The 27,637-nt window shown below is 48.5% G+C and overlaps 1 protein-coding gene across 8 annotated transcripts in view; it reads left to right on the forward strand.

Annotated features, from left to right (window-relative positions):
• OSBP2 (oxysterol binding protein 2) overlaps positions 1 to 27,637 on the forward strand; it is a 228,006-nt gene that overhangs the window by 103,616 nt on the left and 96,753 nt on the right. Inside the window, exon 1 of one of the 8 annotated variants that reach the window (XM_055105756.1) lies at positions 26,774 to 27,001. The exons of 6 other annotated variants lie outside the window; for them this stretch is intronic. In XM_055105756.1, coding sequence (XP_054961731.1) covers positions 26,923 to 27,001 — 79 coding nt within the window. In that variant the 5' untranslated portion in view covers positions 26,774 to 26,922. Of the gene's footprint in view, positions 1 to 26,773; positions 27,002 to 27,637 lie in introns of those variants that run through there. One more of the 8 variants, XM_034948708.3, reaches the window with a different exon arrangement.

Here is a 27,637-nt window from a genome sequence, read left to right on the forward strand (position 1 = left end):
TCTCAGCCTCCCAAGTAGCTGGGATTACAGGCATGCGCCACCACGCCCAGCTAATTTTGTATTTTTAGTAGAGATGGGGTTTCTCCATGTTGGTCAGGCTGATCTCAAACTCCCGACCTCAGGTGATCCGCCTGCCTTGGCCTCCCAAAGTGCTGGGATTACAGGCATGAGCCACCCTGCCCAGCCTCCAGTGCATTCTTAGCTTCAGATATGTTTTTAAATCTTGGAATGTCTATTTGATTATTTGTATAGATTTCCAATTCTGTTGAAATGCTCTATGTATTCATCCATTTTGTCCTTTATCTTTCCTTTTTTAAAAACTTATTAACCATAATTATTTTCAAGTTGGCTCCTTGCCAGTCAAGCTGCTTTGAACACCCTAGATATGCCAAGTGGTTTCTCTCACTGGTTCTTGACATTTCAGCCATCTGTATTTTTGAAAGTTTACATTTCTCTTCTATAGTATTTTCTCTGATTGCCCTAACAGCCATGGGCTTCATGCAAGGAGGGCATTGAGTCTTTGAGAACTTCCTAGGATCTAGGAGGAGAGTCACACAAGGCCCTGGCTTTATGTGGATATAGCTGCTTGGTGACTGCTGAGGGAAATGCTGATCTCCTGGGCTGGATCCACCTCACTGAGGGCCCCTTGGTTAACCAAGGACACAAGGATGATGCTCAGGGTTGAATTTGTTTTTCTTGCTTTTACTACTTCTGAATCTCAAGTTTTAGAACATTGTAAACATAAATATATTTACAAGGGAAATAACTTTGATATTAAACTCTACTACCCTATATTATTTTAAATTATCTTCTATTCTTTGTTAATATATGTGCTTTAGATAAGAACCATTGGGTTTAATTTTATTTATTTATTTATTTATTTATTTATTTGAAACAGGGTCTTACTCTGTCGCCCAGGCTGGAGTGCAGTGATACAATCTCAGTTTACTGCAACCTCCACCTCCCAGGTTCAAGAGATTTTCATGTCTCAGCCTCCCGAGTAGCTGGGATTACAGGCTCATGCCACCAAGCCCAGCTAATTTTTATATTTTTACTAGAGACAGGGGGTTTCACCATGTTGACCAGGCTGGTCTCAAACTCCTGACCTCAAGTGATCCACCCACCTCAGCCTCCCAAAGTGCTGGGATTACAGGCGTGAGCCACGGCACCCAGCCAAAATTTGTTTTTGTTGTAGCAAAATACACATATCATAACGTTTACCATATTAACCACTTTTAAGTGTAATGTTCAGTGGCATTAAATATATTAGTGTTGTTGTGCATCCATGACCACCAATAATCCACCTATCCATCTCCTGAACTCCTTTCATTTTCCAAAACTCTTGACCCATGAAACAGTAACTCCCCATTCCTCACTCCCTTTAGCCCCTGGCTCCCACCATTCTACTTTCTGTCTGTTTGGATTTGACTATTCTAGGTACCTCATATAAGTGGAATCATATGGTATTTATCTTTTTGTGACTGATCTATTTCCCTTAGCATAATGTCTTCCAGGTTTTTCCATGCTGTAGCATGTGATAGAATTTCCTTCGTTTTTAAGACTAACCAATATTCCATTGTATGGATAGACTACATTTTGTGTCTTCCATGTTTTAGCTATTGTGAGCAATGCTGCTATGTTTATTTATTTATTATTTTATTTTTTTTGAGACAGAGTCTCCGCCCTGTCACCCAGGCTGGAGTGCAGTGGCACAATCTTGGCTCACTGCAAACTCCGCCTCCTGGCTTCAAGCGATTCTCCTGCCTCAGCCTCTCGAGTAGCTGGGATTACAGGCATGTGCCACTACACCCAGTTAATTTTTTGTATCTTTAGTAGAGACGGGGTTTCACCATGTTGGCCAGGCTGGTCTCAAACTCCTGATCTCGCGATCAGCCCACCTTGGCCTCCCAAAGTGCTGGGATTATAATCGTGAGCCACCACACCTGGCCCTATTTATTTATTTTTATTTAACTAATTTTTTTTTTTAGACAGGATCTCACCCAGGCTGGAGTGCAGTGGCACAATCAAGGCTCACTGCAGCCTCAACCTCCTGGGTTCAGGTGATCCTCCCACCTCAGCCTCCTGAGTAACTAGGACTACAGGCGCCAGCCACCATGCCTGGCTAATCTTTGTACTTTTTGTAGAGAGATGGGGTTTTGCCATGTTGCCCAGAGTGGTCTCGAACTGCTGAGCTCAAGCAATCCACCCACCTTGGTCTCCCAAAGTGCTGGGATTACAGGTGTGAGCCACCATACCCAGCCAATGCTGCTATGGATATTGGTGTACACATATCTCTTTGAGACCCTGGTATATGCCCAGAAGTGGAATTGCTGGGTCATAATAATAATCCTATTTTTAATATTTTGAGGAACCTCCACACTATTTTCCACAGCAGCTGCTCAACCATTTTATATTCCCACCAACGCTGAGTTTTAAATTCTCCACATCCTTGCCAACACTTGTTATTTTCAGTTTTTTAGATGGTAGCCGTCCTGGTGGGTGTAAGGTGGTATCTCATTGTGCTTTTGATTTGCATTTTCCTAATGATTAATGAAGCCAAGCATCTTTTCATGTACATATTGGCCATTTGTGTATCTTCTTTGGATAAATGTCTACTCAAGTCCTTTGCCCATTTTTGAATCGGATTGGGTTTTTTGTTGTTGAGTTTTAGGAGTTCTGTATTCTGAATATTAATCCCTTACCATATATATGATTTGCAAATATTTTCTCACATCCTGTAGTTTTGTTTTTACTCTGTTGATAGTGTCCTTGGAGGCATAAATTTTTTAATTTTCACGAAGTCCATTTTGTCTATTTTTGTTGTTGTCTGTACCTTTGGTGTCATACCCAAGAAATGTTTGCCAATTCCAATGTTGTGAAGCTTTTGCACTAAGGTTTTGCTTATAACTGTTTTATAGTTTCAGCTCTCACATTTCAGTCTTTGATCGATTTGAGTTAATTTCTGTATATGGTGTTAGGTAAAGGTTTGATTTCATTCTTCAGTATGTGGATACACACTTTTCACAGCAACATTTGTTGAAAAGACTATTTTTTACCTACTGAATGGTCTTGGCACACTTGCCAGAAGTCATTTGATCAGCTGGGCATGGTGGCTTACACCTGTAATCCCAGCATTTTGGGAGGCCAAGGCAGGCAGATCACCTGAGGTCAGGAGTTCAAGACCAGCCTGGCCAACATGGTAAAACCTTGTCTGTACTAAAAAATACAAACTTTAGCTGGGCATGGTGGCACACGTCTGTAGTCCCAGCTACTTGAGAGGCTGAGGTGGAACAATGATTTGAACCCAGGAGGCGGAGGTTGCAGTGAGTTGAGACGGTGCCATTGCACTCCAGCCTGGGTGACAGAGTGAGACTCTGTCTCAAAAAAAAAAAAAGAAAGAAATTATTTGACTATACATGCAAAGGTTTCCTTCCTTCCTTCCTTCCTTCCTTCCTTCCTTCCTTCCTTCCTTCCTTCCTTCCTTCCTTTCTCTTTTGAGATAGGGTCTCACTGTGTCGCCCAGGCTGGAGTGCAGCGGTGCAATCTCAGCTCACTGCAGCCTCTGCCTCCCAGGTTGAGGCCATCCTCCTGCCTCAGCCTCCCAAGTAGCTGGGACTACAGGCGCCCACCACCACACCCAGCTAATTTTTGTATTTTTAGTAGAGACAGGGTCTCACCATGTCTTGGTCTTCGAGACCAAGCTGGTCTTGAAGAACCCCTGGCCTCAAGTGATCTGCCCGGCTTGGCCTCCCAAAGTGCTGGGATTACAGGCGTGAGCCGCCACGCCCAGTCTGCAAGGGTTTGTTTCTGAAGAGCCATTGGAGTTTTAGGGCTGAAAGATACTGCAGGCAGTAGTTAATTCAATGCCTTCTTATTACAGATGAGGAAACTGAGGCCCAAAGACAAAGGGCAACTTGCCCTGGGTTTCGTAGTGACAGAGCTGAAAGTACATCCTAGGCCTGACTCCACATCTGATGCTTTTAAAAGCTAGTTGTTAGTTTGCTTTGCTCCTAGAAGAGTGTTATCTCAGTTACTATTTCGATAGAAGTGGCAAATGCCTTTTTCATTCTGCAGAAAATGTGTGTGGCTTACCCATCCTTTTCACCACTCCTGTGGAGCAGTCCGTCACTGGCAGCTCCTGTATTTTGAAGCATTACTGTGGCGAGAATAGGCCACCTGTTTTGTGGGTTCCTATTTGCCCTGACATTTAGTTTGCAGAGTTTGAAAGGGTCCTGAATATAGCTATGTAATAACCTACTACAGAATGCCTTCCCAGTGCACATTTGTCTTTATTGCCTACAGCAAGGAACTTGATCTTTGAATTTTTTAGCAACCTAGAGCCTCTTTCCATCATGCCTACCAGTAAGACAGACCTGGGCTAGGCTACCGTCCCAAGGGTTGTCTTGGCAGAGGCTGGGTTGGGGGTGAGAATAGGGGCAACGGGGAATATGAATTAGACAAAATTCCAAAGCAGATTTAAAATTATGCCATTCTTGGTATTTCCTGGCTGGGTTTGCTCATTCAAGAGCTATTAAGCCCCTCTGGGAGCTGACAGGCCCCTCACAAAACCAGAAGGCAAGAACTCATAGATTTTCTGGAGGAGCTTACGAGAGGGGCCAGGGACCCAGGGAAGAGGCTGCCATGTGGGACCAAGGAGAGAGGAGGAGGGCTGGGTCCAGGCCTCCCGAAGTGTCAGAAGGAAATGGTGAGCCAAGGAAGCACTGGTGGAACCTGGGGCAGGCTGGTTGTGAGGGAGGAGGAAGGCATGAGCCATGGACATGCTTCTGTCCTCAGGGAACACCTGAGAGAGCAAAGCACAGCTGGGCTGGGAGGGCGGACGGGGGATTTGCTTTAGATTTGACAGCAACATTGGTGATACAGGTGGCATTCCAGGCAGGTTGGGGGTGGTTTACTCATTGTCAGCAGCAATGGAAGTCACAGTCCACCTGCCAGAATGAGCATGTGTAGTGGCAAGGTCAAAGAGTAGGGCCGAAGCCATGGGGCAGAAGGTAGAAGACAACCTGGGGCAGTAGTGTCTTCCGGCCTTTGTGTGTGAGAATCAGTGGTATGTATTCCGGTTCTTTGGCTTTTCCAGAACCCAGAAAAGAATGGAGTAACTGAACTGTGATTTAAAATCTTGCTGTGTGGCTTGGGTTGTTTGTGTTGGTTCCAAACCCTGAATCTTTTGGGGTCTTCAATTTGTGGGCATGTCAGTGGAAATTCTAAGCTTTGTTTTAATGGTGTGTGTGTGTCTGTCTGTCTCTGTGTGAGTGTGTTTAGAAATTGGCTTCTCTGGGTTCCTCGCTGGTCTTCTGGAAGGTGGGGTTATAGACATGCTGCTGGTGAATTCTGAATGTTTTATAAATTAGACTATTAACGGAGTTAAATTGAAGAAACCTTCTGTCATAAGACCTTCCAGGAATTCCATTCCAAATGAGGAAATGCATAAAGACTTGTCCACTTGGCAAACATTGGGTGTTTGGGAGGTGATTGTGTACCCTGTCCCCACATTTAATACCTGCAACCATTGCAACAGGAAGCCCATGTAACCTGGTGCTTGTGATTACTGATTTGTTTCTTGTCATTGAGTTTTGACAGTATGTTACTTAAAAAAAAAAGAGAAGAAAGAAAAATAAGCTCTTGGAAGTAATTTTCAAGTAGAGGTAGTGGTTTTGTTTATTTTTTTAAGGTACCATATGTGGCATGTGCTTTCTTTCTTTGATGTGAAATCTGAAGGAACCTTTGCCTCCTTCCTAGCACATTTCCTGAATGATAAATGCCCACTCCTGTTCCACCTATGCCCTTCATGAATGTTTTGGCTCCATGATCTTTTTGTAGCAGCCGTGGTCAGTGAATGTTTGAGCAGAGTCCTCTATGCCTGCTTGGACAGCAATTATTAACTCAACTTGAATGCATTCTCTTCGATCTTTCTCCTTCAAAGCGGGAGCTCACCAAATGGTAAAAATCAAGGTGTCTTTGGATTTGAAATTAATGTAACATTAAAAAGTTGTGGTTGCTTTAAAAAGAATTAGGCAGGGCTAGGGGCGGTGGCTTATACCTGTAATCTCAGTGCTTTGGGGAGGCTGAGACAGCAGAGTCACTTGAGGCCAGGAGTTTGAGAACAGCTTGGACAACACAGCAAGACCCCATTTCAACAACAACAACAAAAAATCCTAGCTAGATATGGTGGTGCACACTTGTGGACCTAGCTATTTAGGAGGCTGAGGTAGGAGGATCACTTGAGCCCAGGAGTTCCAGGCTGCAGTGAGCTATGATCATGTCACTGAACTCCAGCCTGGGCGACAGAGCAAGACCCTGTCTCTACATAAATAGAATGAATGAATAAATAAATGACAGGAGTTTCCTATTTAGTTCCGTGAAGGTAGGGTATCCTCATCTTGGACTCCAGAAAGACCTGAGGGAGGCCATGAAGTAGGCAGAGCCTGGAACCAGAAGGAGCCCCACCCCACCCTCATGTTTCAGAGGAGAAACTGAGGCTCAGGTGGCCTGGGTCATGTTGCTGGTCTGTGGCAGAAGCCAAGTTAGAATCAGTGACCCCCCAGGGACTTTCTTGGCTGGGGAGGAGGAGGCATGGGAGGGATTTGAATAGAATGTGGAAGCGGTTCTGCGAGATGTCATCAGGCTCTAGCAGTCCCGTCTGTTGGTTGGTGCTGGGAGAGGGAATTGGATTCCAAGTGGGGATGGGACCGCATCTCCCCTAGTTCCCGTTAGACTCGCCTGTAACTGGATCACTCCTTGCAACCTCAGGTAGCGTGTGACTGGAGAAATGAGGGCTGGAGCCGTGGACCATCCGAGGGCCCCTCCCCTGCTGGGTCCAGGCAAAGGGCCGGCCCTCTCCAGCCTCGATTGGGGCGCGATAGCGCCCTTAGTGTCGTGTCGGGTTCCAGTCCACGCTCGGGCATTTTAAGAGGCTGAGGTGCGCCTTCCGCTGCCCGCCTGCGTCCCGCCACGGAGAGCTCGCCTTTATCTAGCCCTCTGGGCGAGAGAAGAAGGCTAATCCCAGCCTGGGACAAGGCTGGCTGAGGCGCGCCGGATCCTCCGGGGACCGATCGGTGGCCTCGCGCGGCTCTCATCGCTCTCAGAGCAGTGCTCCAGGGGGCGGAGGGAGCCTCCTCGGGCGGTGGGGAGGAGGCTGGAGGAATGAGGACGCAGCGCGGCGCGCCCTTGCAGCGCTCAGGCTGACGGGCGGGCGGGCGGAGCGGGCGCACGGCTCCTCTGGGTCCGGCTGCTCTCTGAGCGCGCGGGCTGGACGCTGTCCGCGGTGCTGAAGCGGCGCCCGCGGCAGGGAGGCGGACTCGGAGCCGCCGGGCAGCACACACCCAATCCCGGGACCGCCCTCCTCCCAGGCTCGGAGAGGCGGTGGCAGCCGGCACTGCACCCAGATGGACTGAGAGCGCGGCGGCGGGAAGGCGGCGGCGGCGGCAGCAGCAGCAGCTGCAAGAGCCCTCGCAGCATCGGGGCAGGACCCACGTCCACACCCGAGAGCCCCTCCCTGGGGTGAGTCAGGGCGGGCGGAAGAGGGATGGGGTGGACGGGTCCTGGGGCATGGGATCTCTTGGGCTTTAAAATTTCCCTTCCCCGTTGTAAATTTCTTCTAGCCCAGATCTTGAACAGCTTTCAGGGCTGAGGGCTCAGAGCTATGCCTCCGCACTTTCCCAGTCCTGAGATAGAGGGCAGGCCCCTCTGCCCTCACAAGCCAGGGGGCAAAGGGTTTAGCCAGAAGCCAGACAGTCACAAGGCATGTCCTCCTCTCCACCTTGGGTGCAGCCCACAACAAGGTACCAGGAAAAGCTGTTTGCCCAGGCTGGTGCCACAGGGGGGACAGCTTCCCGTCTCTGGTCTCTGTTCAGAGGCCTGGCCCCGAGCAACCTAGCCACTGGAATTCAGCCCAGACAGAGGCCAGCCATCTTTTAGCAGGGGAAGGCAAGCTTCAGCCTTCACAGGGGCTGCAAGCGAGAAGTAGAGCCCTTTCCCTGCCTCCTTCCAGTCTCCGTAGGCACCTGAGCTGCCATGATCAGGGCTTCAGGGCGAGGGTCACTTCGGTGCACCTGGCTGTTATAAGTGAGCTGGACTCAGGCAGAGGAGCTCTGGAGTGGATACTGGGCAGGCACTGCCTGCCAGTGGGGTGTGTGTGTGTGTATGTGTGTGTGTGGTGTTCCCAGCAAGCAAAAGGGATTTTAAACTCCAGTGGTGCCTGTCACAGGAAAAGCCCTTCTCCAGCCAGCCTGTGCCTCTGAGTAAGCAGTTCAGGGTCACGCTGGGCAACTACCCAGCCAGAGGAGCTCTGGGCTTCCTCAGCCCCTACAGCTGCCCCCCTTCTGCCTTGAGCCATCTACTGAAGGGGGAGATGTGTTTAAACTTGATGGGTCACCTCTGCCTTCGATCCTACCAGCATTCGGTTCCCATCTCCATCACCTGGCAAGGTCAGACAGATAGATGTGTTAACTCCTAGAACTGGATGGGTGGGCTTCTGGGGGGCTTTACTGCCTAGGCAAAGGGGATTTGGTATGTTGGGGAGGAGAGGGAGTGGAGAGGGGAGGTGGAATTAGTGGGACCATCCTCCAGGGCCCTGGAGATGTCTAGTTGTGCTAGATTCCAAGCCATGTGAGATGCCTGTTCTAACCCAATGGATGTAAATGAAGCTTCTGAATCTCGACAAGTTCATTGCTGGAGGACTGAGGTCTGTGTTTTGTTCCGTCTGTCTAGCTTAAGCTGTGCACATCAGAAATGACTCTGGTGGGCAGCTTCCTTGGATCATTGGATGCCTGATGGTGCCGATGAAATGAAAGAGGAGGGGGGAAGATGTGTGAGATGATGTGCTGGTTTTAGGGTCAGTGTGAGCTGCAGTGGTGCTGCAGTGCTGATGGAAATGCATGCCAAGAACGTGTTAGCATTACTTGCATAAAGCAGACCACTTAGTACCCAGGTACCATTTTGTTTCGCACCGATGTTCTGTAGAGAGGGAAGGTCGTAAGGGAAAAGTATAATAACTGCGCATCTGACATATACTTGATTTACATTATTCTTGACCACTTTTTTCCACCCAAAAGTATTTTTTAACTACCATATAAACACTTTATATTTTGGCCAGATGAATGAACCTCTTTAGAGAATGGTTGTCTGGAAGGATGGCTGACTCATGACTGTACTTTGACATTCTTGCTGACTTGTTTCATAAAAATATGAAGTCCAGAAGCATAATGGCAGGGCAACTAAGCAGTAGGACATCGTTTTTGTTTTGGGAAAATTGTGTATTTGAGCCTTGCATGTTATTTGTTTTGAAAATTACATTTATAGCCAAAAAAGTTTTCCACTGGTTGAGATTGATCTATCTATCTATATATATTTTAACCCATAGTCTGAGCAACTTAAAACCTCCTCAATAATTAAAGTAGGATCAAGTTCTCTTCTGTAACTGAGGAAGATACTATTTGAGGGTTGACCCTGGGTGATTGATACACAGTCCTAGATCCAGCTCACAGTCTCTGTTCAGAAATCCTGACTGGCTTGTATCACATGCAAGCCTGCATTTATGCACAGTTATAAAATGTGCATGAAAAATATGAACACTATTTCTGTCTGGATTTCTCAAGGCAGCAAACAAAGATGTAGTGATGACTATTTGTCAATAGAACACGTTTCATTTTGGTGAAAGCAATTGATCTTGTGTTCCTGGTAGAATAGTTAAATGTGAGGGATGGTAGCAATAGCTGTGTGATGTTAATGAGTGAAAAGAGATCCAGCTTTGCAGATTGAGAGACCTGAGTTTGAATCCTGATTTTAACCTATTATTAATTGTATGCCATGATTTAATCTCTATAAGCCTCTGTTTTATCATCTGTAAAACGGAGAAAATAATACCTGGCTGGTTTGCACAGGATTGGCACGTGGGTGCTCAATGTTATTCTAAATATTTCTTACCATTGTCTACCTCCACTGGTTATTAAAGGAACATGAGTCTGTGTAGCTAAAAGTACCTCAAATTTGTGTTTATGTTCAAACTGTGAAGGCCATGAAAGGACTCAATAGCTTGAGGTGGCCTAGGCCTGCTGGAGGTGGTGTTCCCAAGGCAGGGACTTTTCTTGGGTCTGTTGTCATCCAGGAACATTGGCTGGTCAACCCTGGAGCTTGGGTAAAAGGACAAAGGAAATGTTCCCTCCAGGAGAATGGAGCCTAGATGCCAAAGGCCATGAGGAGTCTGTTCAGAGAAACCCCTTCCAAGAAAGGTTTTGTGGCAAGGGAGGTTTTGCTACATGGAGAGGCTTCTCTGTCCTGAAATTCTATCTTTCTGATACTGGGTTTCCTCCAATGATATGTGTCTCTTCCTTCTTCTGTCCTGTATGCCCTATGGTAATAGCAGCTAAAATGGGAAGGTGCTTGTTTCAGGCCAGGCTTTCCTGCAGTAACTCAGTCATCATCATGACCCTGTGAGAGGAGAACCATTGCCATCCTTATTATACAAATGAAGAGACTGAGGCTCAGACAGGTCGCAGTGCCCAAGGTCTGACTCTAGCCCTGCCTCTGCAGCATGAGGAGAGGACCTCACAGATGAGCTGATGACACAGAAAGGAGGGGCAGCAGAGCCGGAGTCACCCCAATCTCCAGGCTCACAATCCAGTGCTCTCTCCTCACATTGGGGTGAGAGCGCCCCATCGCTTAGTGGCAAGAGGAGGAAGAATAAGCAGGGGTTAGGGCCAGCCAGGCAGAATCACAATGGGGAAGAGCTGGTGTCAGGTACCTTCCCTTCCTGGCCTGCCACATCATCCTGTCTCCAGGATGGGGCTTGTGATCTCAGCAGCTGGGGCAGCAGCCGCAGCAGTAAACAGGGCTAGAAGGTGGAGCAGAGCCCTTGGAAATCAACTAGGCCAACCTCTCATAATATGAATGAAGAGCTTGAGGCCCAGAGAGGAAATGACTCATCCATGGAGGTGTTGGTGGGAGGAGAGAGATCTTTATTCCACTGCCCTGGACAGGAACCCCTCCTAATGGACTGCTCCTCAGTGCCTCTGTGGGAAGCCTGGGTGTTGCTGGTGGCTCTGTCAGAAAGGGCTGCCCAAGTCCAGGGACCTCCATGGACCCTAGAGATACCACTGAGCTGGACAGCTCCTTTTTCTCCCTCCCCACCTAGCAGCTCCATCTGGCCCCTGCTGGCACAGGATTGCCGTTCGCAGACTGCATTGATTTCCATTTCCCGGGTGATGAGATAATTTAAAGGTTATTCAGTTGAGTTTTTGCTTCCCTTGACTTGAGTCCTTTCTCCAAGAGCACCTACTGCCAACAGCCTGAGTTCCAGGCATTGAAATAAAAAGATGCAATTGTTGCCCATAAACTTGAATTGTTTAAGAGGCATGTGTGAACTTTTATAGCTGTTTTGCACACATACCCTGCCTCGATGGTTACTTAATGAGCGTACCTGTGAGGTTGCTCTTTCCACTGAATGGCATTTCATGATGCTGAACCTTGCGCCATTCCTGCAGGTGCGCTCCTTTTCCTAGGTTGCCATTTTCAGTTACTGGCCCCATCTCTCCTACCTTGAACTCCAGCCCCTGCCCCCGCGAGACTCAGCTCCTTCCTCTTCTTGCTGTCTGGGGTCATGCCCTGTTCATTTTCTACCACATTTTCTCTGAATTCTGTCGCTTCCCTCAAGCCATGCTGCCACTGCCCTGATTGGGCTCCTCATTACTGACTCTTTGCAAATGCCCTTCAGCCAGGGTGCCTCCCTGCACAGGGTCCCTTGTAGACTTGCCCCTATATGCGCAAGCAGATAAATCTTTCAGGAACACAGATTCTGCTCTCGGCACTGCTTTCCTGCTGACCCTTCCCTGGCCCACTACCACCTCCAGGATGAAGGCAGATGCCACAGCCTGGCCTGGAAGGGCTTTCTGCAGACTGGCCCAGCTCCCTGCCTCTCACACAGCAGCTGGGCCTGCTCTTCTCTCCCACATGGTACTCTTTCTCCCTGGACATGTCCCTTCCCTTTCCCACCTCCAGCTCTAGAGCTGCCTCCTCCAAGCCACCTTCCTTCCTCCCCTGAGCTTCCTGAGTTTTCTTTCCCTGCCTAAATCCAGAGCACGCTTGCTCAGTCAGCTATTCAAGGGACCAGCTGGGTCTTTTTTTTGTGGTGGTCTTTCTCTGTTGCCCAGGCTGGTGTGCAGTGATGCAGTCACAGTTTTACACTTCACTGTAGCCTCAACGTCCCGGGCTCAAGTGATCCTCCTGCCTTAGCCTCCTGAGTAGCTGGGACTACAGGCACAGGCCACCATGCCAAGCTAATTTATTTGTATGTTTTTTGTTGAGACAAGGTCTTGCTGTGTTGCCTAGGCTGGTCTGGAACTCCTGGGCTCAAGCGATCCTCCTGCCTCTTCCTCCCAAAGTGCTGGGATTACAGGTGTGAGCCACTATGCCCAGCCAGCCAAATTTTACTGCAGGCCAGGTACAGTGTGGGGCAGCAGTAATGCTAAAGCCAGTGTTGTGGGTTGAATTGTCATAAGCAAGGTATACACAGAAGACACAGGGAAGTCCCCCCAAAAGATATGTTAGGCCGGGCATGGTAGCTCACACCTATATTCCCAGCACTTTGGGAGGCCAAGGTGGGAGAATTACTTGAGCCCAGGAGTGCAAGGCCAGCCCAGGCAACATAGCAAGATCCTGTCTCTACAAAAAATGAAAATAACAAAATCAGCTGGATATAGTGGGGTGCCCCTGTAGTCCCAGCTACTCAGGACAATGAGGTGGGAGGAACACTTGAGCTCAGGAGGTGAAGGCTGTAGTAAGCCATGATCACCCCACTGCATTCTGGCCTGGGTGATAGAGTGAGACCCTGTCTCAAAAGAAAAACAAAAGATATGTTGAAATCCTAACCCCCTGTACCTGTGAACATGACTTTGTTTGGAAATAGGGTCTTTGCAGATGGAATCAAGTCAAGATGTCTTTTGGGTGATTCCTAATCTAATATGTCTGATGTCCTTATGAGAAGAGAGAAGTGTGGATTTATGCCGGGCATGGTGGCTCACGCCTGTAATCCCAGCACTTTGAGAGGCTGAGGCGGGCCGATCATGAGGTCAGGAGATCGAGACCATCCTGGCTAACACGGTGAAACCCCGTCTGTACTAAAAATACAAAAAATTAGCCAGGCGTGGTGGCGGGTGCCTGTAGTCCCAGCTGTTTGGAAGGCTGAGGCAGGAGAATCACTTGAACCCGGAAGGTGGAGGTTGCAGTGAGCTGAGATTGTGCCACTGCACTCCAGCCTGGGTGACAGAGCGAGACTCCGTCTCAAAAAAAAAAATGTGGACTTAGACACACACACAGAGGAGACCACCAGGTGAAGACACAGACAGAGAGGGGAAGGTCGTGTGAAGTCAGAGGCAGAGATTGGAATTATGCTGCCACGGCCAAGGAACACCTGAGGCTACCAGGAGCTGGAAGAGGCAAGGAAGGATTCTCCCCTAGAGCCTTCACAGAGAATGTGGCCTTGCTGACACCTTGATTTTAGACATCCGGCCTCCAGAACGGCAAGCAGATGAATTTCTGTTGTTCTAGGCCACGACATTTTTGGCAGCTCTAGGAAACTAACACAGTGAGTAAGACTCCTTCCCAGCCCAGGTGCTGGATATTTTTCGGGGAGACAGACTCTCCAATGGAGCCTTATGAGTCAGTGTGGTGAGTACCGCGAGAAATCTAGAAGTGTATGATGAAGACTCTGAGAAGGGCCTTCCACCAAGCAGCCTTCCAGCCCCTTGCTGGTGTGGCAGCTGTCAAGGAAGTCTCCTTGGGGGAGGGAAGGCTCATACCCCATGTTCAGAGATGAGCAGAAGTCCACCAGGGAGCGAAAGCCAGGCTATCTCAGGCCCCGTGAGTGAAGGCTTGAGAGCAGGGAGCAGCCGGTGGAGCCAAGGCCTGGGACTGGGGAGTGCTGAGCCCCACAAGGCTTAGCTCCTAGTAGGCTGTGGTTTGCAAAGGACTTCGAACTTGAACTTGCCTCTGTTCATATCAGGGAGCCATGGAAGAGAAATGACAGGGAGCAGATGGTAATTTCAGTAAATTGTCCCCATAATGTCATGGAAGATGGATCTGAAGGGGTACACATGGAAGCTGAGACCTCAGAAGTGAGCTAGAGGTGTGGCTGGTCGAGGTGGAGAAGACGATACGGATTTGCAAATGATTTGGTAAGGACTTGGGGATTCATTGCATATAGGGACACAAGGAGAAGGAGAAACTGCAGGAGCTGACCCTCAGGTCTCTGGCTGGTGCCTAGGGAAAGAAAGAATGGTCTGGAGAGGGAAAAGTTATGATGAGGGAGCAGAGGAGAGATGTCGGGCTCAGCTGGGGACCGGTGGAATGTGGGAGACATCCAAGAGACAGTGGAGTTCTATAGCTTGGAGGGGCAAAGCTGTGCTGGTGCTACAGATGGGGAAATGTGAATGGGGGATAGGATATGGAGCTATGGACATGGACACCATCGCTTGGGCCCATCATGGAGTGAGAAGAGGATGGGAGAGAGGACTGACTCATGTCCTCAAGCGAGGACAGAGGAGGTTAGAAGACAGTGGATGTGTGGCAAGAGGACCAGGGGGTTTCAAAGAGGGGTGGTTGGTGTGACTCAGGTCTTCCACAGGAAGTGGTCTATGGAGGGCATCAGACAGGGCCACTGGATTCAGGGGATGACTTGTCATTTCTTGCCTTTCCTTGTGTCTTCTGTGTACACTTGCTTATGACACCCTCTATCCATTTCTGGCACCTCTCCTGACACCTCTCTGGGCTATGCTGTCCAGAGCAGACCTGATGAGGTGAGTGCAGATGCATGCCTGGACAACCGCACAGGTAGCCTCTCCTGGGCAGCCACAGCCATTAATCTCAAGGTCACTGGTGTCCACGGCCATGAGCTTCTGCCAGAAGCCTGGCTGCAGAGGGTGAGGTGAGGCCTGCAGCCTGGCCAGAAGACAGGTACTATACCTGAGCCCCCGCCCCCACACCTGGTTGCAGCTGTGTCCATTCTTTGCAGGGCCCGTCACCATGGGCGGCTCTGCTCCTCCGCCTCATAGGAATTGTGCCACGGGTGCGCCAAATGATCCAGCCCCTCTCTGATTGCTGCCTGCCAGGTTGGTCTGTGTGCACTGATGCGGTGGCTTCTCTGATGTGATCTCTGGGCCCTCCTGCCCAAAAACTCACCCAAGGAGTATTCTTCTATATGCCTGACCTTCCACCATTAGAGAGTCACTCGTAGGGCATCACAGGTTTCAGCGTGAGCCGGAGTTGATCCTGGCACACTCTCTCCAATTGTAATTTGTTGAGACATTAATTTTAGTTAGGAAACACAAGATTGTGAAATATTTCAAGATTCTAAAATTTATAATATAAAATTTAGTCATCTTTCATGACCCCTCCCCATCTCACTCATCTCCCTAGAGATATACTCACCAATTTGTCAGTACTGGTATTTTCCAGATCTTTTCCCATGCATTTACAAAGCCATATAAGCATACACAACCCCCCCCCACACATACATATATAAAAATGAGATTGTACTGTACATACTGATTAGGAGCTTGCTTTTTTCCTTATCAATGTATTTTGGAGATCTTTACATGTTGATACAAATACATCTCTTTTATTTCTTTTTAGTTTCTGATTATTTATTTATTTATTTATTTTTTTTTTTTTTGAGACAGAGTCTTCCTCTGTCACCCAGACTGGAGTGCAGTGGTGCGATCTCAGCTCACCACAACCTTTGCCTCCCAGGTTCAAGAGATTCTCGTGCCTCAGCTTCCCAAGTAGCTAGGATTACAGGCATGCACCACCATGCGTGGCTATATTTTTTAAATTTATTTTTAATTTATATTTATTTATTTGTTTGTTTATTTATTTATTTTTGAGATGGAGTCTTGCTCTGTTGCCCAGGCTGGAGTGCAATGACACAATCTCAGCTCACTGCAACCTCTGCCTCCCAGGTTCAAGCGATTCTCCTGCCTCAGCCTCCCAAGTAGCTGGGATTACAGGCGCCCACCACCACACCCGGCCAATTTTTGTGTTTTTAGTAGAGACGGGGTTTCACCATGTTGGCCAGGCTGGTCTCGAACCCCTGACCTCAGGTGATCTGCCCACCTCGGCCTCCCAAAGTGCTGGGATTACAGACATAAGCCACCGCGCCCAGCCTATTTTTTTTTTTTATTTTTAAAGACAGGGTCTTGCTTTGTCACTCATGTTGGAGTGCAGTGGTGTAAGCATAGCTCACTGCAGTCTTGACCTCCTGGCTCAAGGCATCCTCCTGCCTCAGCCTCCGAAGTACCTAGAACTACAGGCACACGCAACCACACCTGGCTAATTTTTTATTTTTTGTAGAGACAGGGTCTTGCTATGTTGCCCAGGCTGGTCTTGAACTCCTGCCTCAAGCAGTCTTCCCACTTTGGCCTCCCAAAGTGCTGGGATTACAGGCGTGAGCCACCACACCCAGCCTTCTCATTTTTATTTTTTATTTTTTTATTTTTGAGACAGCCTCGCTCTGTCGCCCAGGCTGGGGTGCAGTAGCGCAATCTCAGCTCACTGCAACCTCCTCCTTCCAGGTTCAAGTGATTCTCCTGCCTCAGCCTCCTGAGCAGCTGGGACTACAGGCGCGTACCACCGTGCCTGGCTAATTTTTGTATTTTTGGTAGAGACAGGGTTTCACCATGTTGGCCGGGCTAGTCTCAAACTCCTGACCTCAAGTGATCTGCCTGCACCTGCCTCTCAAAGTGCTAGGATTACAGGCTTGAGCCATCACGCCTGGCCTCATTTTTTAAAGAACAGCATAGAATTCCATAGTGTGTTATAATGTATTTAATCATTTTCCTCTTGATGAACAATAGATTCTTCACATGTTATTACTATTCCAGAAAGTGCTGTGCAAATCTTCCTCTACATGCATCTTTTACATATGTGTGAGTTTTTCCATTGCATAGATTTCTAGAAGTGGAATTGCTATGTTACAAGGAGATGCACCTGATAAGTATCAACAGATGCTATAAAATTGTCAGCCAAAAAGAATGCATAAATTGATATGATCCAACAGTGTGTATCATCCACAGAGGCAACCCCATCATTCTTTTTACTCCTTGTTACTCTGATGGGTGAATGAAAAGGCATTTCCTTGCTCTATTTTGCATTTCCCTTATTCTCACTGAGACTGTGTCTACTCTTATCTGTTTATTTACCCATCGTGTGTATTTTGTGACTTGTATATTTATATTTGTTGCCATTGTTACTCTGGATATTTGTGGATTTAATTGTTGATTTGTAGAAGTTTATTCTAGCTATGGTTATTTCTCCTTTGTGGTTATATATTTTGCGAGCATTTTTTCATTGTTGCTTATCTTTTCACTGTTTTTGTGGTGCTGTGGAATTTCTAAATGTTTATATTGTCATGTCTATCCATCAGAGGCTTGTTTTTTAGTAGTAGGGGGAAAATGGAGCTTTGAGGCTTACGATGTTGCATTCTTTTTTTTTTTTTTTTTTTTTTTTTTTGAGACGGAGTCTTGCTCTGTCGCCCAGGCTGGAGTCCAGTGGCGCAATCTCAGCTCACTGCAACCTCTCGGATTCAAGTGATTCTCCTGCCTCAGCCTCCTGAGTAGCTGGAATTACAGGTGCACACCACCATGCCTGACTAATTTTTGTATTTTTAGTGGAGATGAGCTTTCACCATGTTGGCCAGGCTGGTCTCGAACTCCTGGCCTCAAGTGATCCACCTGCCTCTGCCCCCAAAAGTACTGGGATTATAGGCGTGAGCCACCGCGCCCAGCCACAATGTTGCATTCTTGACCCTTCTGTAGTCTCTGCTTGCTCTTTGACTTTGAACAAAACTCAACTTCACTAAATTTTAATTTTGCAAGCTATATAGCCATGCTGTCTGTCCTGCCCATCCTCACCCAGCTGCTGCAGGGATAACAGTGATTACAGGAATCACAGGAGAAGCTGTCTTTGATGGGGCTTCACAGTCATTCACATCTTCACAGTTAAACTAATTCCTTGATGGACATTGAGATTGACTCTTCTAGCACCAGCCTTGTGTAGGGCAGTGGTGTGGGGACAGCTGGTGCTGGGACCCTTACCTAACTTTTCCCAGATGACTTTTTTTCTTTTTTTTTTGAGATGGAGTTTTGCTCTTGTCATCCAGGCTAGAGTGCAATGGCATGATCTCAGCTCACCGCAACCTCCGCCTCCTGGGTTCAAGCGATTCTCCTGCCTCAGCCTCCCTATTAGCTGGGATTACAGGTGCATGCCACCACGTCCAGCAAATTTTTTATTTTTAGTGGAGACGGGGTTTCACTATGTTGACCAGGCTGGTCTCGAACTCCTGACCTCAAGTGATCCACTCGCCTCAGCTTTGGGATTACAGGCATGAACCACCATGCCCGGCCCCAGATGATGTTTGAGTGCCCGCCTGTGCTGGAGATACTATCCTCACAGCTCTGCATAAGGAAGTATATGAGTCAGCCTGGGCTGTCATCACAAAATGCCACAGCCTCGGTGGCTTAAACAACAGAAGTTGATTCTGTCACAGTTCTGGAAGCTAGAAATCCAAGTTCCAGGTGTCGGGAGGTTTGGTTTCTTCTGAGGCCTCCTCTGCTTGTGGATGGCTGCTTTCTTGCTATGTCCTCACATGGTCCTTCCTTTGTGTATATGTTTGTGTCCTCATTTCCTCCTCTTCTTATGAAGACACCAGTCACATGGATTAGGGTCCACTCATATTATCTCATTGGGTTTTTTTTTTTTTTTGAGATGGAGTCTCACTCTGTCACCCAAGCTGGAGGGCAGTGGCTCAATTTCAGCTCATGCAACCTCCGCCTCCCGGGTTCAAGTGATTCTGGTGCCTAGTCTCTTGAGTAGCTGGGACTACAGGCACATGCCACCACTCTCAACTATTTTTGTATTTTAGTACAGATGGGGTTCCACCATGTTGGCCAGGCTGGTCTCAAACTCCTGACCTCAGGTGATCTGCCCGCCTTGGCCTCCCAAAGTGCTGGGCCATATGATCTTGTTTTATCTTAACTACCTCTTTAAAGGGCTTATCTCCATAGAGAGTCACATTCTGAGATCCTGGGGGTTTGGACTTCAACATATGGATTTTGGGGGGACACATTTCAACCCGTTACAGGGAGATAGCACCATGTCTGGATGAGAATCTGGGAATTAAAGCTCAGAGAGGCTTCTGTACTTGCTTTCAGTCACAATAAGCAGCTTGTAGATCTGAGCTCAGACTCCTGTGTTTGACTCCAAATCCCAGGGCTCTGGGTGACCTGACTGGTGTTAAAAGTCTCTGGGCTGGGCCGGGCACGGTGGCTCACACCTGTAATCCCAGCACTTTGGGAGGCCAAGGCGGGAGGATGGCTTGAGCCAAGGAGTTCAAGACCAGCCTGGGCAACATGGTGAAACCCCGTCTCTACAAAAAAATGCAAAACTTAGCCAGGCATGGTGGCACGTACCTATAGTCCCAGCTACTGGGGAGGCTGAGGTGGGAGGATGGCTTGAGCCCAGGAGGCAGATGTTGCAGTGAGCTATGATCATGCCGCTGTACTCCAGCCTGGGTAACAGAGTGAGACCTTGTCTTTTTTAACAAAACAAAACAAAAAACCTCTTTGGGCTCCACTACCCTGACTTCCTGCTCACTAGTCACCCATCTGTGTCCCCACCCCATGGCCTCATAACTCTCACTCCCTGGGCAGGACACCTACTCCTTCGATATCTTCTGTACTTCCTCTGTCCTCTTGAGAAAGTGTTTCGCATAATAATTCAATTAACTGAATGTATTATAGCTTGTTACATTTTTACTGTTGCAGTGGGAAAGACTGCATGGTGTGATAGAGCATTTGCAATGCAGGAAATTCCCCAGTAATCTCACTCCCTCACAAACCTGCTCTTAATGTTTGCATGTTACCTTCCCATCTCCCCTCAGGACATACACTTGTATTTCCTGTGTTTGGCATCATATTAAACATGGCCCTTCATGCGCTTCCCTTTTCACCCCACATTATAGCTGTTTCTTTCTCTTTTTTTCTTTTTTTTTTAAATTTCTTAGCCCAAAAGGCCATCCTCTATCTTTTCATGCTCATTTTAATGGCTGTGTAATATTCCACTGAGTTGCCATACTCTAATATTCTGAATCATTACAGCTGTCGAGCATTTGAGTTTCCCATTTGTGCTATTACAGATAATGATGCAGTAAATATCTTTGTACAGAAAGCTTTTTGCTTCTCTCGAATTATTTCCTGAGGGAAAATTCCCAGGAGTCAGATTACTGAGTTAAGGGCTGCAGCAGCATCACAGCGCCTTGATGAACTGAAATATCATGTTATGGAGCAAGCATACCAGTGTCCCATGCCAACAAGTGAACATGTCAGCTGCACTGTAATCTCACTGGCATTTGCTGTAAATAATTAAATACACTTTTGACAACTTTTATATAAGGATACGCCAAGGCTGCTTTAATTGGTGTTGCTTTAATAACCAACAAAGGAGGAACATTCTACAATAGATTCAATAGATTTGTATTTTCAATTCCTTTTGTTGTCACTTTTATTTTTAAAAAAGAATAATTGAAGACGACATAAATGGACAGTCATCCCTTGGGAATTCCAGCGCTGTTATTATCTTGAGGAATCTGTCGGTGAAAGTAGTATTTAGACTTCAACAAGCAAAAGGCTTCTTGGTTAATAACTGACATAGCAATAGAATGGGCCTGAGAAGAAGCTGATCTCCTCAGACCCACGTGGCGGGACTGATCCCAACTCTCCATCCAGGTCCTCCAGGTAGCCTGGCCCACCAGCAGGCCGCCCTTTCCAAATGCATGTGCAGGGATGCCAGTGCAACCCCGTGCTGGCTCCAGGGCAAAACCTTCCAGGCTCAGCTCCCAGAGAGGCGGCCTCTGTCTCTTCTGTTGCCCCTACCAGCAGAGGGCACGTGTGGACAGTCAGGCCTAGGCACCATCCCTAGCTTTTCCCTTTTTTCAAACTGAATGGTGCCCTTGGTGCCCTCTCCCTCATTCTTTTCCTCTTCTTTTTTGAGACAGTCTTACTCTGTTGCCCTGGCTGGAGTGCAGTGGTGTGATCTCGGCTCACTGCAACCTCTGCCTCCCAGTTCAAGCAACTCTCCTGCCTCTGCCTCCCAAGTACCTGGGATTACAGGTGTACGCACCACACCTGGCTAATTTTTGTATTTTTAGCAGAGATGGGGTTTTACCATGTTGGTCAGGTTGATTTTGAACTCCTGACCTCAAGTGGTCCGGCCGCCTCAGCCTTCCAAAGTGCTGAGATTACAGGCATGAGCCACTGTACCCAGCCCCCATTTCATTTTTCTGATCTAAAATAATCAATGATAAATGGAAAGTTTTTTCCCTTGGAAGTTTTTTAATTGCCTAGCAACACATTATCACAAATTGCTCTCAAATTAATTCTTTGGCTTCAGTGCAGAATCATTTATTAATGAGGATGGCAGTCAGCATCTAAGAATGGCTATTCTTAGAACACTGCTGCTTTAAAGGGCTTCATTCTTAAGATAGCCCCACAAGGACCATGTATGCCTCACAAACACTTGGAAAACCTGATTCTCCAGACAAACACAGAGAAGGTCACTGCTTCTCCCCTGTGGGCCCCAGCCCCTCATTAGTGATGAGCCCAAGGCCAGGAGGGGGAAGTCAAAGATCCCCAAGACCCACAGCGGTTGAGGGCTGTGGCCAACTTGGGTCAGGAGGCCACCACTGGATCTTGCTCCCATGGGACTCCCAAGCTGGTGCTGGCATCTGTGTGGTATCATCAAGGGAGAGGCAAGGGTGCAAAGGGGAAAGGGGGTTGTGAGGAGGAATGCACCAGCAATGCAGACAGAAGGGAACAGTGATGGAAGGCTTGGGAAGACAGGTGGGTGATGTGGTTTGATAGGCTGGGGTGAAAAGGGCTCTTGATGAGTGATTATGTTGCTTTCATGAAGCAATTTGATTGATTTATTCATTCCCATGCACCTACCATGTGCTAGACCACATTGGAGGCTGAGACTAGTGAGAAAAGGCCTCCAACTCTGCCCTGAAGGAGTTCACAGTCTGTTGTTGGAGATAGACAAGTAAATAGGAATCTACAGTGGGTGTGCTAGGCCCTGGGAAAGAAAGCTCAGGGCACTCAGGAAGCTCCCACTTGAGGAAATTCACCTGTGATCCTACTGGGTTTTTTGTTTGTTTTGAGACAGGGTCACCCAGGCTTGAGTGCAGTGATTTGATCTTAGCTCACTGCAGCCTTGACCTCCCCAGGGTCAAGCAATCCTCCCACCTCAGCCTCCCAAGTAGCTGGGACTACAGGCATGCACCACTATGCCCAGCTAATTTTTAAAATGTTTTTACAAAGATGGAGTTTCGCCATGTTGCCCAAGCTGGCCTCAAACTCCTAGGCTCAAGCAATCTGCTCATCTCGGCCTCCCAAAGTGCTGGGATTACAGACATGAGCTACCGTGCCCAGCCAGTCCTACTGTTTTAACATGTCAGTATATGCATACTTTTCATAGAGTTACAAATATGTTGTGTGATTTGCTCTTTTCCTTTCAGCGTTTTATTTTTAGCACGGTTTATTTCCCTGACATTATCACTTATATAAATCTAAACAGCTCCCTGATATTCCATGAAGTTGATGAAAGAGTGGATGAAATTCACCTGCTGTTAGAGTTAGGTTGCTTCATTTTTGCAACAGATGCAAAATGGGTGCAGAACTTTTTGCACTTGTGATGAGTCCAGTTCATCTTACTGGGCTGTAGGGTGTGGATGTGCTTGCGATTCTTAATGTACTACCATGTTGTCCCCAAGGCCTTGCAGTAGTTTCTGGGGCCGCCGTGAGTGCCTGGGGGACATATCTCTCTGTTGCCTCCATCCAGCACTGGGATGAATAACAGATACACACAACCACATCAATATGAATATTATTTGTTGAATGTGTGTGTGTGTGCCACATTATTGAGCAAAGGAAGGAACATAGAGGAAACTGAGTCTGATTAGTAATGTTCTGGTAGCAAGTGGAAGTGGGAGCCCAGCTTCTAGGGAGGTTGTTGCAGGAGCAGCAGCCCAGGTGGGGCGTGACAAGGAAAATGGTAACCATAGACATGGGAGGAAAGCAAAGAGTTCAAAGTGAACAGAGCAACCAGTTTGATGTGGGGTCAGATAGGAGTTTGGAGGGTTGCAGCTGCCCCCGGGATTGCCAGCACAGGATATTTGGGGTAAGTGAACCTCAGGAAGGTTTCAGAGTTGGTGCACTTGGTTTTAGGAGGTCACAAAGAGGAGGGCTGGAGGCCCAAACCTAGACCTGTTCAAAAGACACCCATGGGCCAGGTGCTGTGGCTCACGCCTGTAATCCCAGCACTTTGAGAGGCCAAGGTGGTGGATCACCTGAGGTCAGGAGTTCAAGACCAGCCTGGTCAACATGGTGAAACTCTGTTTCTACTAAAACTACGAAAATTAGCTGGGCGTGGTGGTGCATGCCTATAATCTCAGCTACTCAGGAGACTGAGACCAGAGAATGGCTTGAACCCGGGAGGCAGAGGGTACGGTGAGCAGAGATCATGCCACTGGACTCCAGCCTGGATGACAGAGGGAGACTCTGAAAAGACACCCATGATGCATGAGTATAGATGGCTCACAGGAGCGGGGCTGGGGTTCAGACTCACGCATACGGTTATATGAGGGAAACTTTGTGACAGGACTCAGGGCAGCCAGTGGAGCTGTTAGAAGAACCCATCGGTCATCTTAGGCTCAGTCTCTTCGGCTTCTTTGACAAACTGATTCAACTAAGACTTTGCAGCTAATATATTTTCTTTAAGGACGAGTTGGCACCCTTCTGGCTGCCTGTTCAGCTAGGTTGTAGATTTTTAAGTATTTCACATGAGCAGAATCTGATAGTTTTTTGATTGTGACTTATAGTGTAAAATGATTACATAGAAAAGAGAAATAGTGTGTGTGTTTGCTTTAGTGGGACCACATGATTTTTTAAAATTATTTTTTCTGTACCATTTTCCTTTTGTTCCAGGGTATGTTTTGTTCCCTTTCTTCTCAATTACCCAGCTGTAAGCCAGGCATGGCTCTGGATGAGAGTGAATAGACAGTGGGGCTAAGAAAGAAGTTCAGTGACACCAGGGTTCACCAGCAGTGAGGGTGGCATGTGGCACTCAGCTCCTCTGCCCTCCTCTTCTTCAGCCTTTAGGACAGACGGCACAGTTCTGCATTAGAGTCCTCCAGATTTCAGATTCCACGATACTCATAATGCCTGGTTAAACACCTTTGGTTGGATTTATTCTTGCACATGCAAATCCTTAAAAACAAATTGCCTGTATGTTTCTGAACGTTTCCCCAAAACATTCAAAACACGGCTCTGACCAAACACAGTGGCTCACACCCATAATCCCAGCATTTTGGGAGGCCGAGGTAGGAGGACTGCTTGAAGCCAGAAGTTCCAGCCCAGCCTAGGCAACAAAGCAAAAACTTCATCTCTACAAAAAATAAAAATAAATAAAAATTAGCTGGACACGGTGGTGTGCCCCAGTAGTCCCAGCTACTCAGGAGGCTGAGGCAGGAGGATTGCTTGAGCCCAGGCATTTGAGTCTGCAGTGAGCTATGATCATGTCACTGTACTCGAGCCTGGGTGACAGAGTAAGACCCCATCTCTAAAAAAATAAAATAAAATTTTAAAAATAAAATTAAAAACAAACCAAAACACTATTCCAGACCCCAGCCCCCCTCATTTTTTCTCATGAGGCCTCTGGGAGCCCAGGGCGCAGTAATCTCTTTAAGGGACGCTGCAGAGCATGGTTCTCTGAGTGTGGCCTCCGAGGTCAGCCAGACCAGGCCAGTTCCAAGCCTGGTGACCCTGGGCAAGTCACTTGACCTCAGAGCCTTAGTCTCCTCATCTGTAAAAGAGGGTGTTGGTGAAATTTATCAAACAAGGCTTTTCTGTGAGAATGAAATGAGGAAACGCAGGTCAAGCATGCAGCCTGGTGTTCTCAACACTCTATCGCTAGGACCATTTCCATCACTGTGGTGCTCTTCATTTTGCAGCCAGAAAACCAAGGCCCAGAATGGCTAAATGCTTTCTATCCCCCTGCCCGGCCAGTGAATCTAACTCAGTTGTTAAGGATTAATTCTCCAGGTGAAAGAAGTACTCAGTTGCCTCAAAGGCCTGGAAGGGAATTACTGACCCAGCACCACCTTCCCTGGGTCTATTAGATGTTAAAACAGGAGCTTTGATGTGTATTTGAAAAAGCTTTAAGTTGGTGAAAATGGATTCCGTTTCAATAAATTACATTTGATCAATTCCTTTGCTTGAGCTCCTGCAAGGTGGCACAGTTAGGTAGGGCTCTGTTGGAGATGAACCAGTGGCTAGAACTCAGTCCCAGGGCCCAGAGTCTGTAGTCCAGTGGGAAAGATGAGACATACATAAGGCAGAGCGAAGTGGGAGCCTCAGCAGAGGAGTGGGGCAGGCCCAAGTGTGGAGTTGAAGACCTCTGAGTGGGAGAGTGTCAGCGTCTGACATACAGTGAACAGGATCTCTCAGCTGTTATATTGTGCAGAGACTGTGCGGACCAGAGTGGGAGCAGAGAGACTTGCAGGGAGATTGTGTAAGAGTCCACAGGCAAGATGAGGGCGTAGCAGGCCCCAGAAACAACATGCAGGTGGTGAGAGTCAAGGGATCCTGGCTGTATTCTACGGGTACAGCCATCATGATGTGCTGACCAACTGGATGTGGATCTAAGAGACAGAGAAGTCACAGACGACTCCAGGGTTTCTGACCCGAATGATGTCACTAGCTGAGGTGGGGAGGGTTGAGGAAGAGTGTGGTACAAATGGCGGTGGATGGGGGATGGGTGTGCGGGGATAGGGAAGCTCAGATTTGGACAGTTGGGTTTCTGACGCCCACCACACATCCCACGGAGATTTCGGTGGGCTGCCCGGCGGAGGCGGTGGGCGCTTCTTTACTGGAAATTTTTGTCAGTGAAACTTGCTGTATTTACCTTGTTGAGCGTTTCTGTTAACATCTGAAACTCTGGGGAAAATTAGGATTCTTTAACCTTGTAGACCTAAAAGACACAGAGGCAGTTAATTTCACTTAACGCGAATTTATTAGAAACAGCTCCTTTAGAAATCAGCGTTCTCTGATCTGTAATAAACCTTGTAATTAACTTTGCCGACTTATTGGTTATGCCTGTGGGCAGCTGGACAGTGGAGTTGTGTTCAAAGGCCTGGGCAAATACCTTGTGACCAGATGCCTGCAGGCCTGTGGCAGCAGAATTAAGGGAGCCCAGCTCCCCGGGGCCCTGCCTGTTGCCTTCTTCCCGCATGGTGGCCAGGTGTCTGCAGGTGGCCAGACACAGGTGCACCAGCCACCGCAGCGGGGTCAGAAGATGAGAGGGTCTCAGAGGTGACCCCGATTTTCTGGAATCACCGTCAGGCCCCTGGCCATCCCCATTTCCCGCGTGCCCCTTAGCTCTCAAGGGCATCTTTGCCCTTTGAGATAAAGCAACACCGAGCTTGTTGCTGCAGGGGACAGCACTTTCGCTCGGATTTTCGCATTAAAATGTGACGTTGAAGTGGGGAGCCTGCATGGGCGTCCGCGGGGTCGCACGGACCAGCAGGCGACGCGCGGGACGAGGCCGCGCTCCTGGGGCGGGAGGAAGTGGTAGGCAGCACCGCCGCTCAGGCTGGGCTCGGCTCCCGCGGCGCGGACGGGGTTAACGCGCTCATGCACCGGGTGGCGGGCGGCAGTGGTGCATTGTGGTAACGCGGCGCCGGGACCCACGAGTGTCCGCCACCTCCGCCGGGCGGCCCACCGAGCTGTGCACGCGTCTGTGCAAGCCCCCGGGACCCGGCGCCATGTAGCGCCCCGCCGATTGGAGGCTGCCCCGCCGCGGGAAATGAAGGGACGCGGCTGCTGGGACACGGCCTCCGTGCGCTCCTTCTGCAGCTCCGGCTGCCTGAATAAATTTAAGAAGGGTTAGTGCTTGCCGGGCTTCCACCCGGAGGGAGGCCAGGCTCCCCGCGCATGCACGCCCGGTGCCTGGCTTTGCTGCGTGATCGATCCACGGGAGCCTCTGATGTCACTCCCTCGCGGCGTGGGGAGCGCGGGGAGCCTCGGGGAACCCCTGTCCCCGCACCCCGCCGGCGTGCGCTCCCGGCTTGCTTCACGCGCGGGGCATTTTGGAGAGGGGGCTGCGGCTAGAGACTTGTCCGTCTAATTAACCTATGCAAAAAGAAAATGAAATATAATCTATATCTTTATGAAAAGAAGGGGGAAGCGGTGGTCGGTGTTTTATCCACCCATCTACCTCTTCTTCCCCAGAGTCGGCCTGGGGTCCGCATGCCCCTGGAGCCCCTGTAGAGTCGCTGATTTGCCCACAAGGGCCTCGTCCTGGGGCCACCAGTGGTGTCGGCTTTGCTCAGTGCGTGATTCTCCGAGTGGCCGCCTGGGTTTGAGCAACCCTCCCTCCCCCTCCCGTGGTGATCCTGAATGACTGCCCTGGCCTGTGCAGGCTCACAAGCCCAAGGGCCCTTCCTAGCGTGGGGGAAAACCTTAGCTGTCTTAAATGGAAGACTTGCAAACTCTGTAAGCTCTTGCCTGCAATTCCTGAT

The sequence above is a fragment of the Pan paniscus genome, chromosome 23 (genome assembly GCF_029289425.2).
Source record: "Pan paniscus chromosome 23, NHGRI_mPanPan1-v2.0_pri, whole genome shotgun sequence".
Lineage (NCBI taxonomy): Eukaryota > Metazoa > Chordata > Mammalia > Primates > Hominidae > Pan > Pan paniscus.